The 19,739-nt window shown below is 34.6% G+C and overlaps 1 protein-coding gene across 1 annotated transcript in view; it reads left to right on the top strand.

The window, feature by feature from the left end:
- The window catches only part of LOC108762460 (GAS2-like protein pickled eggs), a 73,642-nt gene that overhangs the window by 20,659 nt on the left and 33,244 nt on the right, over positions 1 to 19,739 (top strand). Inside the window, exon 3 of the mRNA XM_018509474.1 lies at positions 10,620 to 11,117. Within this exon, the coding sequence (XP_018364976.1) occupies positions 10,620 to 11,117 (498 nt within the window). The remainder of the gene's footprint in view (positions 1 to 10,619; positions 11,118 to 19,739) is intronic.

Below are 19,739 nucleotides of genomic sequence, written 5' to 3'. Positions count from 1 at the left end.
AAAAAAAGTAGAGGAATTTTTTAAATATCAATCATATTGAATGCACTGTGCAGTTTAAATCTGATTGATTTACTGCAATTAAACGATAATTGAAAAGCGAACGATAAGTCTCAACGTCTAACATTAGACATGTTCGAGCTATAGAACGAGGTGTGAGACGGGGTCTAAATCGGGCCTGAGGATTACGGCGGATCTTGAAGTAAGGTGCTGGAATTTCTTACCTGTGGCAGGGGGTAGATTGGGTTGCAGCAGTTGGTAGAAAGGGGCGAGGCAGGGGAGGAGCAGTGCTTTTGCATATATCGACTTTACGAGCCGTGACGAGTGGTGAGACGGGGAATATAATAAGGTGCACGACAAGGAACGATAAGGAATTCTAGTGTTCTCGATACTGGCACTTCTAGGGGCTCTCTTTTACTTTTCCTTCTCTTTTCTTTCGTTCGCGATAAATTTTTTATAGACTGTAATTTTTTTGTTTACGATGGGGGAGGCACTTGCATGCAATATATGCGTTTCAGTTCCTTCTCTTTTCTTTCGTTCGCGATAAATTTTTTATAGACTGTAATTTTTTTGTTTACGATGGGAGGCACTTGCATGCAATATATGCGTTTCAACATACTATACGCGACGCACAGCGATGGACTCAAGAAACATTTAACTCCATTTGAATTGCTTAAATTCTTTGTTTCGAATAATCTTTTAGTAACAATTTCTTTTTTAATTCATGACAGCGTTGTTTACAATTTATTATCTCCAAGACTTTTCATTTTAATTCTTTTCCAGTTAGGAATTAATATTGTATACCGTATTTTATATTTGATATCTTCGTACATCTGCATGTAATGACGAACTATTCCTAATTCTACACAGATAGTAATAATTTCGGAAAATTGTACATAATATAATATTTACAACGATTTATAAAGTTAAAATTTTAATATGTCATGTATAAATTCTCGAAAAATTGTTGGATAATAATTAACGTCACGAAGAATACATTTACTGTCAAATAATTTATATCCCAGCGATTCTTGGCAATGACAAACTCAATAACGATGATGATTCAATTTGTAAAGATGTCTTTCGCTAAATAGTCCGAAAATAAACTTGACTGTTCAGCGAATTTTATGATGGAGGTCTTCGAAGTCGTTGCGTGAGGAGCATTTTTCAAAGCAAATTCGAGAATGGCACTTGTCATACGGTAAAAGGTCGACAGGCAATTCATATTAATCATGATCGCGCGATATCCCAAAAGCGAAAGGAGTCAGAAATGACGGCATGTGGCCTTTCCTTGTCGGAAATGACAAATACTGGACACTCCGATGAAGAACCTTATATAGAAATCGACTGGCACTATCTCCGAACGCTGTGCGTAACATCGATCCGAAAATATTAACTTTAATTACGTCACATTGAATGAAAATAATTCATCCGAAAATACTAACTTCAATTACGTCACATTGAATGAAAATAATCGATCCGAAAATACTAACTTCAATTACGTCACATTGAATAAAAATAATCGATCATTTCATCTTATACTTATTTTTAACCTTTTCATTTTTTTTTTCTTAAGTTAAACGTCTTTATTAATTTTTTATAAAATGTCATATCGAGATTTTTACTCTGAAGAGTAGCGTATCCTACGTGCTACGTTTGAATAGTACATATTCGCAAGGCGTAGCTCTGGAAGATTATCTGGTGGTTTTCTCGCAAGGACACCGAGTCGATTGCGCCGTTTCGCGCCAATCTCGACGTCGTTTCGATGATAATCCCATAATCAACATTATATAAATACATAAGAAGAAGAGTGACCTTCTTCTTATCGGATTCTGGATTATGTTGCGGAATTCCAGGCGATGCTCAGTGTGCGCGATTAATTAACCGCAATTGTTACCATTTGCTTCTTTTCACTCGCTTCTCTTTCTCTCTCTCTCTCATTCAATATTAGAATTTATGGCATCACTTCGAGCGCGTCCTGAAAAACTTGTCTCTTGTAGACTTTAAAGCCTGTTTAAGCAAGGCGGTTTAATCATCAAAGTAGTAATTATTAAACTGTCTATAATTTAAAGGATACACAAACTGTGTCCTATAAATAAAAGTATTATTTCTGTCGTTTAAATTTTTGACGACAAATAAAGTCGATGCTTTTATATGAAAAGTGAAATGTTTGAAATAATGCCATATAATGAGATAATATGATATAATTTTAAAAGAATTAATCGTCATTATACTAATGTGTAATTATTATTCATAATTATTATCTACGATTATATAATTTTTTTTGCATTAAAAAAGATGCAAGTGTAATATTCTTGGCAATATTTTTGCAAAAAATGTGGCACTTGAAATGATGGCACCCAGCCATTATACTTGGATAAATTAATAGGCTAACTAGATCGATGGTCAAATGCGTTAGTCAAAGTCGAGATCGCACGAGATCGGGGTCGATCCCAAGGATCTGAGGAAGCTGGCCGCATTAATGAGCCAATTAACGGAAGAGTTACGAGCTCGGCTTTCCCGACAAGACGATTGTCTGTCGACTTTTCTGACGCGCGTGGCAGAGCGGGTTACCTCTCGGCGACGAGTCGCTCGTTAACCGAGTTTATCGGTGTATATCTATCAGTTACCTAAAGAGCTGTTAAATGCGAACGGGACTGGCGATTTCCCTCCAATGAGTTGGCGTTATCGATTGCACTATGATGAATGCAAAGCCGATCGATTTTATGTCATACATGCAATCGATCATGTATAATATAGTGATCCTTCCTGTTATGAAGATAAGTACTGTCTCTTGTAAGGTAATAATTGCAAAAAATAATTTAAATCCTCTTCAGAAAGTATTACAAAATTTTAATATAGTTTTTGTTAACATTTAAATTGTACACTGAGAAAAAAATGCTGTTGATTCAATTAAAGTCTATATTACGGGCCGTCACTAACATAAGTGATTAATTTATGTATATATTTTATTGACATAAAGGCTTGATTATTGAAATAATAATTTATGCTTTTATATCAATAAAAATATACATGAATTAATCACTTATGTTAGTGACAGCCCGTAATATAGACTTTAATTGAATCAACAGCATTTTTTTCTTAGTGTATATATAAGAATAACTTCATATCAGAATATAAAATATATTATGTTTGTAGCCTATCTGACATCAAAAAGTTACTTAGCTATGCATAATCGATTATAAAGTTTATGCATTGCGTGTTATTTTAATCACAAGCAAAATTATAGAAAATTCAGATTTGAAATGATTGATCGGGATTACGGGAGAAAATTTAAATGCGCAACGTAAACGTAATCACAACGTGAATATATGAAGAAATTGGAAGGGAAGGCGGAATCGAGGTCGGCGACCTTGAAATTGCTTGCAGTTAATTGAAATCGAGTGGAAAGCTGATGAAACTTGATTCCGTCGTAGAATTATAGCGTAAATGGAATGACGATTGGTGTCATTCTGTGACGTCGCGAAATGTAGAAAAGCGTGAAATCGAATTGATTTGAAAATTGATTTTAAACCTTTCTTTTTGTCTCTATAAAATAAATCCAAGTAAAATAGAATTTTTATTAGCTCACAATTGTAGACTGTTAACGTTAAAACAATTGCCATTCTTCTTAATTGATACGACTTTATTTTTTAGAGAAAGTGCGAAACTTCTAAGACCATATCTGGAATAGAATTGTTAATTGCGCGAGAAGTAGGATAACATATTTCATCTGTTTTAACACAGAGTAAGCAAGAATCTGTTTTCACACGTTCGCAGGACAAAGGTGATTCTCATATTATCTTCCATGTGTTATGTAGGATACACACGTGTGAAATGATCGCAGGTTCGCGTCCTTGTAAACTGATTATCCTTTTCGAAAGACAGTCATAAAACGAAGTCCGTCGAAGGCTGGCGCGCATTCGTTTCTGCGTGTTTCACATCAAGAAAATGTATTATACACGCGAGGTCAAGAGCGTTTCCTGTCGTTTTCTATTAGCATTTCTATTGAGAGTTCCTAGTCCTTTATCTAGCTTGTTTATGCTCGGAAATGTCGGTAGCATGAAGGATCATTCACGCACAACCTTATATAAGCTTATTGTAGAGAGTAGATATATTTCCATCTAGAAATTATTTCTTATCAATATCAAAATAATTTTAAAAAATATACGATATAATAAACAATAACGTATAAAATATAAAATATGATATAAAGTTTACATTAGAGAGCAGATGTACGTATTTTGACGTCAAAATTATTATTCTTGCCAATATCAGACTTTATACAATACAATAATTTTAATAATATATGATACAATAAATAATAATGTATAAAATATAAAGTATGATATAAATGATAAAGAAAAGTAATAAATTACATCGAATAATGAATCATACGATATAAATTCTCGTGGAGATTTGAGAGTTAATGATGAAACGTTTCATGTTTCCCACAAATATATCTCTAAAATATTTTAATTTCACCAAGAATGTTGAAAGAACAGAGTTTACTGATGCACATCGATGCGTTCATGCTCAAGCGACCAAAATTGTTCCAGTCGCGCCGATGACTCCTTTCGCCTCAAGGAAAGCGAATCCACAAAGCGACCGGATGCTTTTTTTCATAATCCATCGGAACCGGAGATGAATGCACGGGGGTGGTCTTTTTCAACTTCAAACCTAAATATATATCGTGTCTCCCGCGCTCTCGAAATGCAGTGCAAGGGATGCGTCGTAAAAACATCGGACGGAAATAGCCGGCGAAAAATCGAGCGGGCGCCACGGCGCGTCGCGTTGCGACGCCGGCAGTCACGACGGGCGGTCTAGGACCTTCGGAGATCGCCTTTATAGTCCCGACGCATTTTAATGCCAATGTCGACGTCCGCGCACGTAACTGCTCGCGGTCTTAAAAGGTTCATTGTACCTTTTCGATGTATGTTTCTTCATAGGCGGCGGAACGTTTTCTTTCAAGGAACGGAAGGTATCAATACAGCAGAGTAAACTGATGCAAGTAATAGCGGTATTTTATAAATACTTAAATGATATAATAATAATAGTAATAAGTTAATCTAGATTATTATTGTAAATAAATCAATTATAAGTAAGGAAAGGGTTAATACTTGGGTTAATATGATTAAAGCTAGATCTTGGTGTCTAATAACATATTTTTATATGTAAATTCTAAATACATGTTTTAGTTATATAAACTATGCACTGTTTGCTGTTGAATTTTAAAATTAATTATATAACTGAAACTGAAATAATATTAATAATTAAATTAATCGTCGATTTGATAATAATACTATTAGCGTGATAATATAATTTATATCTATTTATATATAGAACAATTTTTCGGAATTATCTACTAAATTTTGTAAAAGATAATTCGAATTTTTACTTCTATTAATATATATAAATATTTTTTAAATAATATAATTTATAATAGAATGAAACCGATAACCTTTGGGATAACTGTTAGATAGATTATCGCGCAAATAACGATAACGGGATAATTTCAGATGATAGCGGCAGATATTCCTTCCTTGCTGTTATATATTGGTCATCAGTTAATCGACATTAAGTGTCTATTAAGTAATTTAGGGCGATCATTTAGGGAGATATGCTTTGTCTTATAATCCAATGGAGTTTTTTTGATAGGCCATTATTGCGAATGCCGATAGTTTTTGTTACATCGTTATCGTTCACTAAACTGTATAGCTAATAGAAATCAATCAAGATTTTATAAAAGTATATTTAATTGCGAGATAAATTTGATAAATATAATACATTTCGCAATTAAAATATATTTCTCGCAATTAAAAATAATATCTCGCGATATAAATCCTTTTCCCCCTTCATTAAAAGAGGATTTTTATTAAATTAACAAAAGGATCCAACAAGAATGACAAAGAGAATTTCTGTGATTGCGTAAGGTCGATCTCACCAAAATGTCATTCTTGTTAAGCTCTTTTTTTAGTTTAATTAAAACATTTTTTTTCTCAGTGTTCTTATTGAGACCATCATTGGAAAATGAATTTCGTTGCATTGATTGGAATTCTAGTTGAAAATGGACAAATTAGAATTTTCTGATTGAATCTATTATAATTCTAGTAGTTGAAATAATCAGAATTCTGATACGATTAGAATCTTCTTGTTCGTTGATTTTTTAATCAGAAATTTTTCTTTGCATTTTTACGAAATCATGAATATTCATTGCGAAACATTCAACGTCGATCTATCACTTTTGACCTCAACGGCAACATGCGAATCACTTCCTGGGAAGTACAATACTTCGCGACATGTCATTGGCTGCAGCCACATAAAGACTCGCAAAGGCACGTTCGCACGATTTTACATACTTGTTCGCGCGTGCGACGCTTTGGAAGGCATCTTACAGCGCGCGTGTAGAACACGGGATGATTCACGACGCTTTTGTGCCAGGCGAGGTCTGTTAGGAGTACAAACGGTCGAGGTTTATTAACCTTCGGCGCGCAGGAACGACAGGATCGCGAACAATCCTAGCGAGGAATCTCTTCGCGCTTTTGCCGAGCAAAGAATTTCGTCACAGTTATAAGAATGACCGGCTGAAAAGTAATTAACTTTGCTCAGGCATCTAAATTGTGCATATACAGCGCGTAATTCTCTCTCTGTAGCAATTGCTTGCTAGAATTTATAAAACTGTTCGTTTCTGTATAATTATGTAAGGAACATTGATATACATTTAATTGACAAACGTCATTAGAATTTTTTAATATTTTTTTTTAAACATCAGGAAGATTTATTATTTATTACGAGGGGGTAATCACTGAAATATTGTCCCACAGATTACATGACATTATATGATTTCATCTGATTACAAATAATTTTTTTCGCTACATATGAAGTCGTTTGGTAAAATATATAAATTTATTTAATATTATACAATGATTTATCGTGGTTGCATACGTAATTATTGGATTATACATAGAAATTTAATATGAATTTTATAATGATTTCGAGGACTCTGTTCCACGATTACATTAAGTGGTTACCCCCTCGATTTATTATTTTTTATCGAATAAGTTGGCGTTTGCATTTTAAATATTGAAGACAGTAATTAATCACAATTGATTTACAGTTATTATTTACAGATATTAACAACTTTGTAGTGCATAATGTTACAGTAATTATTGACACAATAATCAATAACGTTATTATCACGACGTCTATTTAGCGCGATAGATTTAATAATTTTAATCAAATTAGACCACGCAGTGTATGCTTTTGATAAGCGGCCGTTCGCCGCTTCATTTCGCGGCGCCGCGAACAGTCATAAATTTCCGCAACGGTTTATCGCGTAAGTCTGGTCCCGAAGACTAAATTAAGTTACGGAGTTATGAGTAATGGTTACTTGCGCTCTCGTTGGTTACGTCTCATTGGTTTCCTTCCACGCCGTGCAGCGTTACGCTTAACTCGTACGCGTTCCCCCTCGAGCGCAATGAATCGCCTCGCAACCGCTCCAATTTACAAACGTAGAATGTGCAGCGGCCATTTTCATTAGGCATATTGGTAGGCGACGACGATACTGAGAGGGGTCAGGAGCCATGTAATGTGACATCCTGCCGTCGCTTCATCTGCCGACCGTATTACCATATGCGCCACTTCTCGTCTTTTATAAGCGCGGCTCTTCCTCTCACCAGTGATGCTCAATGCATCATCGAAAGGCTTGATAATGCATCAGTTAAAAGAAAACAATATTTCTATAATGTCAATCGAGAAGGTAAACGTATATTAATGATCGATGAATATCATTTTTCTGTATCAATTATACAAAATTAACAAAATAAACAAAATTGTTCTATTTAAAAAAAATGAGGCTATTATTTTTAATATTAAATAACAAGTAGGTTTATTGTTTAAATAAAAAAATTAAAAGGATAGCATAAAAGCCGAGCTGGATCGAAGTACCATTGTCGTGTAAAGTAAGATTGTCAATAATGCAAAATAACAAATGTTATATATTATACCTATACATTATTTAGCACTTCAATCCAGCTCGCTTCAAAGGCCACCTTTAGATCTTTACCAAGAATCAATTTTTTGTATCGTTTATTAAATCGTTTGTTTGTCTTTTTGATCAATTCCTTGGCTTGCCATTATATGATTAAAAGTCAGATAAACTAATGTATAAGATAAGAACGACTTCTCTTACTTTAAAATGGTTTCTTTCATCATCAAAATTTTCGAAAGATGACTCATTTGAACTCTTTCATTTTTTTAGATACGCACATTCTATCTTAAGTATGAAGAAAGATACAGTTCTACCGTTTTTATTCCTGGGTTTAATCGCACATCTCCCTAACTGATGAACGCTCTCGCCATCAGTTTTAAGAGTCCTCAATAAAATGGTCCGGCTGTTGAATTGTCATTATCGTCGCTCGCGTTCGGTTGTAACTGCCTGTTGGTGGACTCGTCTAATCTCTATATTATCCCTCGGGAGGTATTGAGACTTGCCGACGAAACAACCGGATGCTGTTAGATATGATTTTTACGAGTGTGCGTCGAGGAGTGCGCGCGTAAACAGCTCCACGACCTTATGGCGTCCACGTGCAGACGAGAAATACGTTTTCTTGAGGATCCCTAAAACGAGTTCGTAAAATGCGGCGTAGTGGTCGTCTCTTAACCGAAGGTCTTTCGTAAAAGGCTTGATTTCGATCACGCGTTAAAGATACGTGAAAATTGTACTAGTCTCCAATTTAACGCAACAACACGAGAATTTTATAAGGTAATTAATTGGCTGTCATTGGCTAGAAGGAAAAAAAGTGATATTTTTATTTTTTGTTATCTCGAGAGCTCAATTTATTTTATTTATAAAATTTTGAAAAAGTGATTTGACCATAATAATTTATCTTTAAATATTTGGATTTTTTCCTCTTCTATCGATTTTGAGTTACTTGTACTAATTGTATAATTTTTAAGAAAATAACGACGAAATTAAAAACAGATATTATAGAAACTAAAATGTAGGTTTGCTCTGCAAAGATTTTTAATATTACATTATAAGATAAGTGAATAATTGTTAATTTGACTATGATCTTTGTAATTTTTTACATTTTTTGAAAAAACTTTGCAACAATTATAAAGAATTGTCTAATTAATAATTGAATTAATCGTAATTTTTTTTTAAATTGTTTAATAATTTTGTAAAATTATGGCTGAAAAATAAGAATTATAATAATCGTTTAACAGTGGATTAGCTGAACGTGACATCGAAACTCGATCGCACGTGAGCGGACGCACGCTGTATGTAAGGCGCGATGTTTGCACGGACGAAATATGATTTTGTTTAAACAAGCCGGGGACTTTTGGGTCGTATTCTATGTTCGCTTCTTTTCCCAACGTAACCCAAATACCTCCTGACGAGTCATCTCGCGTCAACTCTGTTTGAGCAGCGTAGAGGTTCAACGAACTGTCATTAAAACGAGCACCCAGTTAGTTGACACGGTCGTTTGAGCAGATGTTCGGCGGAAAACGAGCATTGAGCAAACGGAAAGAGATTAAAGGGATGAAATAACAATATTGCCAGTGATATATGTACCGATCGTAATCAAATTGGAGGCAAGAAAGATAATAAAACAGTATTCTAATGAAAAATAAAGTGAAGAGTCGGTTACCGTTACTCATTTCTTTTTTATTTTGATATTATTTACTATCTCGCTATACTGAAAAAATAAAAATAATAATAGAAGATTCATGACTATATAAAATTTGTAATATTTTTAAAAGTTACAATTTATCGAACATAAAAGATTTTTTTTTAAATTATGCCTCTTAAGAATTGATGCCCCTTTTATTTAATTTAAATTGCGAATCGCGATCGGATACTTTGCTGTCCATCATCTCCGTTTATATTTGACATACAAGGGCGTGAGCATCCTGAATCTCTTTAGTGGCACGCACTCATCTAAATCAATAACGTGATATTGCATTAAGGCCTTTTTTCTCAGGGGATGACGGTCATCAGATGCCATCTGCCATTTCAATGCTCGCGCTAAATCCAGGATTTTGATGCCGCGTCAAGTCTCGCATCTGAATAACGTATATGTACATATGTGTGCGCACGATGTAAGAGGAGACGACGTGTATGTATGAGAAAGTGTTGAATAGCGTGAAATGAAATATCGCGTTTTATGCGCATACAAGCGACAGAAATAAAATATCGACATTTGTTATAGGCGTGAAACACGATGCACTCGTAACACACTTTAACTTAAAATGCGAGTATTATGAATTGTAATCCAGGGCGCCGTAAATTAGGGCATTACGGCTTTAGATAATACTTTTTCTTGAGTTAAATTATTTAACTTCATTGTTTAGTTAAATTAACGACATATTGAATAAGAGCAGTAGCGATAGAAATAATTAAAAATAATTCAAATTAAATATAATTTGGCATTATGAATTTTTGCTGTACTATTGGTCAATTCTTTCTCCGTCCGAGATTTCTAACATCGTTGACACAAACTTTAGACCATTAAAATGAGCAAAAACGCGATTTGCCTTTCTGCCATTTTCGCCACAAAATTGTCATATCTCTATCACCGCATCGGATGATGCAAAGTAATTTTTTTTTCTTTTTTCAGCATGCAAATAACGTGCGGAAATATGCGACGGATTACGTGGCTCGCCGTCAAGCCCGCAAGATGCCGATGACACGCTCGATAACTTCTCTGGCATTACCGATGAGCCAGGTGGGCGATGTGCCCTACCTGCCGAACGCCAAGGCCGGCACCTTCTTCGCCCGCGACAATGTCTCCAACTTCATCGATTGGTGCCGCAACAGCCTCGGCATCATCGAATGCCTACTCTTTGAGACCGAGGATCTGATAATGCGTAAGAACGAGCGACATGTAATACTATGCCTGCTGGAGGTGGCTCGTCGCGGCGCCAAGTTCGGCATGCTCGCGCCGTTGCTCGTGCAGATGGAGAGGCAGATCGACCGCGAGATCGCCGCCGAGAACAAAGCGGCGAACGGCGCCGGCAACGAGGAGAGTGATGACGAGTACGAGGAGGAGCCTTGCCTCATATACGGACCGCAGCCGCAGATCGTCACGAATGATCTCAAGACTCTCCACGAGTTGGTGAGTGAAAATATCATCTTGGTACTTGGAATATATAGGTCTCGACACGAGAAACGACGTTTCCACGCTTCCGTTGCCCACACTCTAAATTTTTGGGACTGAAATTTCACTCTAAGAAAAGTGATAGTTGCGCCAGTCCGGCAAGGAGTGAACTTTACTTCACTCCTTCAGGAGTGAATTTCTTAACATTCCCTACATCTAATCTAAAAAGTCAACTTTAATGATTAATATTTCGTTTCGCGAGACAGCGACGCTTTCTTCTGCCATATTCGTACGTTTTGTACAAAAACACGTCGAATGAATCTAATTATTTTTAGATTAGATGTAGGGAGGCTAAACTTAACATTTATCAGAGTGAAATTTCAGTCTTTTTCTTTGGAGAGTGAAATTATTCACTCTCCATATAGATTGAAAATTGACTCCCATTTGGAGTGATTTTTCACTCTCTAAGAATGAAAATTTCACTCCTATCGAACTGGCGCAACTATCACTTTTTGGGAATGAAATTTTACTCCCAAAAATTTAGAGTGCATACAGCACAAATCTCCCAGAGATGTTCTAAAGATATCCAGAGAATCTCCTGTATCTCAAGGATGTCCTTAGGACATTCCTCGGATATGCTGCATGGATGGGGCTGAATGAAAGGTATACGCGGTATCAGCATTTATAAGAAACCTAAAAGTTCTTATTTAGTTCTCTTTCTATAAACTTTGAACAAATCATATTTCAAATGTTCTGAATTCGGTTTTTTTTATTCTCAAAGCATCACTTCAAAGTAACGATCATGTTGCTTCTTGGAATCTCTCGGTAGCCTGGAAGTTTCTCAGCAATTTACAGCACCGATTCCGATGGCTCGCTGATTAAATCGGCTTTGAACATATTCGAATCGCGTCGTATCATTGTCAACGACCGTAACGTACCACGGCTATGAAAATAACTCGTAACCCTTCAGTCCATCCGTATTTATGGCGATCTTAACGCCAACGTCAAGCCGTGAATATCGTGCGATCGGAAACAAGAGACGTCGCAGTGCTGAAATTTAATGAAGTGTCGATAGTTTTACTCGTTCAGATCAAGTATCGCAAGATCGACTGCACTTTGCAATGATATCGTGAAAGATAATAAAAAAAGATAGTTTCTAGAACTTCGCGCAATTGTGCGATATATACATTTAAATAAATTTTACACTTCGAGATTACAATCATTTTTATACTATTTTTGATCATTAATTGTATGTTTTGATGGCAATGATACGTCGTATCAAAGTTTGTAAAAAAAATAGAGTTATTGCGTTTTTGGGGTAAGGAAATGAGTCAACTTTTAAAAGCACAAGTCACAATGTGTCACGTCTTGCTTCTTTAGTTTCTTTTTTCTTCGTGCTTATATACGCTGAATATCTTGGCAAAGAAAGGAGGGTTAAGCCGCCGACCGCTCCCACTGTATGCACATGACCTATTCGAGATTTTATTGTCGACCGCTTATTATAAATTAACGGGTAACGATGACGTGCGCACGGCGCGTTAAATGTCCCGTCGTGCGCGCGAATCGCGTTGACGGCCCGGCGTCGCGATAACGCCATTTCTTCGACGTTAATTGCACTGCCGTTGGCGGAGAACGCGATACCTCTCCCCGTCGATGGAAACATAATATTCTCTATATTTCTGGGAATGTCGACATTCCGTATCTTAATTCTTTACACTTCCGCCGTAGACATCACGATAGGACAAAGCATTGACATAGGCTCTTCCACCCCTCCCTCTCACGAACAAAATTTAGGGAGAATTGTGGTCTTAGGAGTTTTGACAATAATTTCAATTATTTACTGCATTGCTCCATATCTTCATTGTTGGATATGAAAGGAGTCAATCACAATTAATCTTTTAGTTGAGTAACATTTTATTATTTTTAACTTTCATGTATGTCAAAATGTAAAAGTTCATTTCTGTGGTTAGTTTCAAAGTAAACAATATCCATATTAACGTATGCACAGGAAGTAATAAACCAAATTTAAATCAAATTTACATGTTCTTGAGTTAAATTTAACCCAATGTTTTAATTAAATTAATGACATATAATTTAGTATAGAAAGACAGTGGCGACCTATAGAAATGGTTAAAAATGATTTAAATTGAATATAATTTAACGCCATAAATTTAACGATATATAAAAAGCTCGAAAAAATAGGAGAAATACTTGAAAGGATTAAATATAATATTTAACTTAGAATTATGTCAATTGTTACCTGTAATGTGATTGGTAAATTATTACTGATCAAACTGCTCAATAAATTATGTTTGATTATTATATTATATGATTGTCTAGTAATGTCGCTTTATGTTATTTTTACAGTTAAAGGGCAGTGCAATATATAATAATAACTTTGCTCGACCGAGAGACCGGCTTGTATTGGCTAAAAATGTTGGATTAGCCGACTCGCGAGTGTGTCTAACGTGCGATTACCGGCGGCGATACACGCGACCGGCATACGTGTTTGCGAGGCTAAATCGCGGCATTTCACGAAGCGGAATAATTCCTTCCCCAGGGCTTAACAGCGCCGCGGCGGGCGATAACGTCGCGGCTTTGCCACATACAAGAATTCCAGGACGCTTTCCCGCGATGTCGTGGCACCAAACGCTCGTGGCGTATGCACCTCGTGGAAGGTTTACGAGCGCTTTATCTTTCGAAAGAAAATTTCAACTTAATCGCAGAATGTTACGATAAATCTGCTCGTTGCAATAAAGCTTTCCTTTTTACGGGAACAAGAAGAGAATCGTCATACCTAAATTCATAAAGTAAAAGAACGTCGCACGTGGGATGAAAATGATACGGAGAATGAAGCTAATATTGAAATTAAATACAAGAATTCCAATGTTTTTTATCCATTTTAGGATAATGAAACTCCATTAAATCACAGATTTTACATTTGATACAAGAAATATTGGTATTTTAAAATAACCACGTTACATTATTAATTTAGAAATTAGTATTTTTAAGAAAGATTCATAAATTGTTTTTAGCAATGAAAAACACTAATAATAGTAGAATGTGAGTTAAGAATTCAAGGAAATATAAACGTATATTTTAAAACATAATACGGAGTGATAATATAGTCACATTCAGCACATTTATTTTGCAATTGTTGAAAGATTTCTTCATTAAGATTGGATCATTTCTCTAGAAATAAAAATATAATTCAATCAGCTCGAAGAAAACTTCCAACAGTTGCAAAATAAACGTACTGCTGAATGCGAACATTGATTCTTAATAACATCACAAAGTGATACGTTTCAAGAAAATGACAGCACGATTCGTTCTTAGAACACAGTATGACATGATAGTATATCATATAATCTCCGTTAAGATTGCAATGTAGAAACCAACTCTTAGAGAAATCTAATACTGACCAATACTCGAAAGACAGTTATTAATTATACTTATTTTAAGTATTCAAAGCACTGTTGTTCAGTATAGTACTCCTAATATTAGTACTTCAAATAAGTAATTAATTACTGTCTCTTTTAGCAATAAATTGGCTAGTATTAAATTGGCCAGTATTAGATTTTTGTAAGGGAAGAGGGAAGTATCGAAGCGCGACATGGATACTTGGATCGTAGTATCATTAACACCCTTGGTAGATAGCGTAAGCGCTGCAAGCGTTAACAGTGCAGCATATAGTAGGACCGAGAGCGCGTGTTACCGCCGTAAATCTCGTGGGACCGTCATTATGGGCGCCGTTCGAGCGTATTGTGCGTCGATTTTCGCGATCGGACGCCGATATCGTCGGATAAATTTCACTTTGCGCCGCGGGGAGGCCGAGCGACGCCGCGCGCGTCGGCTTTAAGTAGTAATACACTGTGAAAGCGTTGCCCTCCGATTCCAATAAAGTAGAGGCGAGCTAAAGCCGCTTTGTCGGCTCCGTAATTAGCAGAAATATTTACCACGTCTTAGTTGCGAAAGTAACAAAATATGCCAGGATAGCAATCATTTAACTTTTTCCCTGCGGCGGAAACGTGAAAAGTGAAAAATTTCTCCCTCAATGATAAAAAATTTCTACTTTTTATCTGTTTGCTTTAGGCAAAAGTTACGTGATCGCTACCCACGGATGTGGATTCTTCATTGTCGTAAATAAACGAATTTTGGATTTTAATAAAATCTTTTCTATTTTTTTTTCTCTATTGGGTTGGTTTTAATTTTTAATTATTTAAGGAGAACAAAAAGAAAGAATTATTTAGAATTTGAAAGAATTCAATTTGATATACTTTGAAATATTTAATATATTATAAGAAAAAAGGCTCAAATAATTTAAAAAATTAATAATAAGTATAGGGCTACGAGCCAAGCTAGATCTTAATGCTGTGTTATTAAAAACAAAAGTTTATTATCACAAACGTTTTGGTTTTAATATTTTATAAGAAAAAAGGCTCAAATAATTTAAAAAATTAATAATAAGTATAGGACTACGAGCCAAGCTAGGTCTTAATGCTGTGTTATTAAAAACAAAAGTTTATTATCACAAACGTTTTGACCCTAATTGGATCATTCTCAATGTTGAAATTGATACAAGTTGAAATCAACGACTCATTTGAAAGGCAATAACTTGACAAAACACATGATATAATTTTATTATTACAGTAATTGTAATAATAATATATAATAATATTCACTCCAACAAGCAGCGTAATATAAAAGGAACGGCCTAGAGGAACAACTCGAAGTATCAGGCTGCTCCTCGCCCTGATGAAGTGTATTGCAAGGTTCATGAAACGTTGGCATTTCAAGAATGGATCTGAACACGGAAAAAACGTATAACCTTTATAATATATAATAATTGTATCATACGATGAAATTTATATATTATTACAATTACTGTCTAAATCATATCATGTGTTTTGTCAAGTTATTGTCTTTAAAATGAGTCGTTGATTTCAAATTGTATCAATTTTAACATTGAGAATGACCTAGTTAAGATCGAAACGTGTGTGATAATAAACTTTTGTTTTTAATAACACAGCATTAAGACCTGGCTTAGCTCGTAACCCTATACTTATGTCTTATTATTAATTTAATATATTCATTTTAATTTTAATTTCTTTCAATCGTCTTCTGGACTGGGCTGGTTTTAATTTTTAATTGCCTGAATATAAAGGAGAACAAAAAGGAAAGATAATTTACGATTTGAATTCAACTTGAAATGGTTCGAAATAATATTGATTTTAATTTAAATTTCTTTTATGTCCTTTTGATTACTAAGAAAAGTAACAATTAACATTTTTACACCGTTCCACGGATCTTGGTCGTTAGAATTGGCCCTGAGCTCAGAACATGTTGAATCGCGATTGAATCGAAACGACGATTACGTCGTCTCGTGTCAAGTGTCGGAGTGTTCAAAGCGGCAACTCGCTTTATTGATAATTAATCTAATCTCTCTTTGCGCCGCAAGACACGACGACGAGGAGGTGCATTCTCTGAAGCATTCGCTTTTGCATTAAAGCCTTTCCTTGCGGCAGTGTAGCTGCGATGATTCAAGGAGAAAGAAGAAAAACGAGTGGAACCGTAGAGTAAGAACGTGTTTTACGCCGTCCATCGATTAGACTCGCTCTTGTCACGCGTATTATCTTATCGCGAGCGTTACGACTTTGTTAGCCGCGTTTGATATAAACAACTCCGCGATCCGCCTAATCGCATTCGAGATACGATAATTCTGTAGCAGGAGTTTGTAGTATGAGATATTTGTATGAGAGCTCTTGTATATCAAGTTTAATAATAAATAATTATTCATCGAATAATTTTTATCTCTGTCTTCAGTTAATAATCATTGACCGATTAAACGATGTTGAATTGTAATAAAATATAATTTTTTTTTATGTTATTATAACTCTTTAATAATTTTTCTGTTTAGCAGAAAATCGATAAAGTTTTTACTTTTTACGCAGAACTTGTGTAATTTTTTAATCTTATACATATTTATGATAGCTAATTGTATAAACTTTATAATTATTAATCTATAAAATTTACTTTTTTATTTATAATAACTAGCTGATTGCATAAAATTTACAGTTATCAATTTATAAAAATTGTATTAATTTCATGTGCAAAAATCTGATATAAAACTTTCATTTATGATTGTAACATTTTGCTTTTATATCAGCATTTTCTGCCTATCTGTGGATTTCGCTTGCACTGTACAAAATCGTGATATATTTTATGGTGTTCTTCACAAGTAAATCCTAATGCATTTGCGTAACTTCTGCTCGCACGCTCGCGGACGATTTCCATGATTCACAATAACTTGGCAGCGTCCCGCGGTCTCCCGTGGCCCACGATAAGATAGCGCGTTTAACAAGGCTGAATCTAATCGATAGCCGAGGTAAACTGTGCAATTCCATACCACCATGCAGCACACGCGTGTATGTTTCGTTTCCTCGACGGGCGGTTGCCGTAAATGGCGCAATGCGAAACCGCGAGTTGTCGTTGCCAGCAGCACGTTCACTTATCACGGAAGCGGATTCGCAGCGTGCGAGAGAAGACAGGAGAATTTTTTTTTTATTTACATGCAATTATGTTCTTTTTATCTTGCGAAACAGTTAGCCGCGCCGCGAGTCGCGCACCGTGGATTTTCTGTTCACGTCACTTTAACGAGCGTTTTCAGTGCGCGTTTTTAATCATCATCGCGATGCGACTTTCAACATTGTACAGTTAGCTGCAAAATATATTTGAAAAATTCCTTACCATTTTTTAGTGTTATCTCGCTATTCTTTATTTCTATCTTTTGGAAACTGTTTACTGAGAAATTTGATACATACTTTTATTAACCCTTACCATACCATCTACAATTGGTGCCTCATCCTTATTATCAAGGGTCACTTCAAATCTCTTCGTTTTTTCACCTCTTCAAAATAATAAAAAAAATCTCTAAAAATTCACCAACATATTTTCAACTTTCTAGAATAAATATTGACTCTTTATTTTGGAAAATAATAAAATGTAGTATAATTTATAATTACCGAAAGACTCAAAGAAACTTGCACGAACAGGAATCGCTCGGTCACTAGTTACCCATATTAGTACGGTAAGGGTTAAATTTATTAATTTTTATAATATATATTTAACTATGTTTTATATATATAATATTTTCTACTAAGATTTAGCTTAGTTTTTGCAGTCAGAGCAAATATGCAGTCATCTTATGCCCGTTCCTACCAATGCACTTTAATATCTCAGTTCAACTAACTCTTCATCTTTTTCTAGTTTTAAGAATAAGAAAAAGAAAGAGTAATGACCAATTTCTTCACCTTTTCAACTTATCTGGAAGTGAAGAAATTGGGCATAAGTTGAACCGAGATTAAAGTTAATCTACATACATTGATAGAAACTGGCATTAAGCAAATAAAAAAAAATGAAAAAATTAAACGAGCTAAAATAATTATATAATTTGTGCTGCGAATAGATAACAGTTCAGGGAAAAAATTACTTCAAAGTAAATATTTCACGAGACTCATGATAGATTTTATTGCGAGTTTTCGCGGAAGTTACCGCCACCCGTACCAGACCGAGCTTCGCCTCGCAAGCGCCGAAAGCTCGTATTGATCGCCGTTAGCCCATTTCGTATCAAGTTCAAGAGCAAAGTCGACGGAGTTACCTCAAAGGACAGACACCTTTTCTTACCGGTGCGATATTCACGATATTCTTTTTCAAATTTTCTTGTCTTTTTGAACATTGCTTTTCGTAATTCGTATCACTTAGTACATACAATTATCGGATCTTATTATATCAGAGGACGTTTGTTAAAGGAAAGAAGTATTAATTTTATCATCCTTTTCGTTTGTTTTAATTTGATATGTGATATCGTGATTCATTTCCGGTGATAAGCACTGTTTTATGAAATCTTGAATGACATTTCTTTTTATCTGGAAACCACGTTGGATTATCGCCAGCTTTGGTCAGATTGTCCCCATTTTGTGCTCTATATTTTTACTTTCTGTCGAAAGCTTTTGCTTTCAATTTAAATTCAATATTTTTAGATTTACACCGAGATATTTTTATCGTTAGTTTATATGAAAGAAATAAGTTTTTGTGACTAATACTAATAAAGAAATATATAATTTCTTTATTAATATTAAATACTTTATTATTTTAGCTTTGCGTAATTATTCAATTATCAACTCATACTATATGTATCTTTAACAACATAAATAAAATATTTTAAGTATCTTTGGTATTTTAGTGTTTAAAAGTTTCCTATTTTAATATTTCTAATTTTATTATAATAAATTATTTCATAATATAAATAGCAGATTTATTTTAGTTATCACAATAAATTCTAATTTCATACACTATGAAAAGTGCAGTGTTTAAAATGTTTACGTTTAAAATATCTTTGCAAAACCAACGTTTAATAATAAAAGATATTTCAACTTTAAATGTTTTAGTATTTTAAATCCAAACATACACGTATATAGTATTTTGTTTATTGAAAAAGTTTAAAACTAAACATCCTTAAGTGTTTAAAAAACAGAGATAAGAATAAAACATTTTATTATCTTAAAATTAAACATTTCTTTTATGAGTGTATTCTTTGAATTATAAAGCTAATTTCTAAGCATACATTGTTATATTGAAAAT

This window comes from Trachymyrmex cornetzi, unplaced genomic scaffold (genome assembly GCF_001594075.2).
Source record: "Trachymyrmex cornetzi isolate Tcor2-1 unplaced genomic scaffold, Tcor1.1 scaffold299, whole genome shotgun sequence".
Classification (NCBI taxonomy): domain Eukaryota; kingdom Metazoa; phylum Arthropoda; class Insecta; order Hymenoptera; family Formicidae; genus Trachymyrmex; species Trachymyrmex cornetzi.
This window is presented reverse-complemented; position numbering and strand designations above follow the sequence as displayed.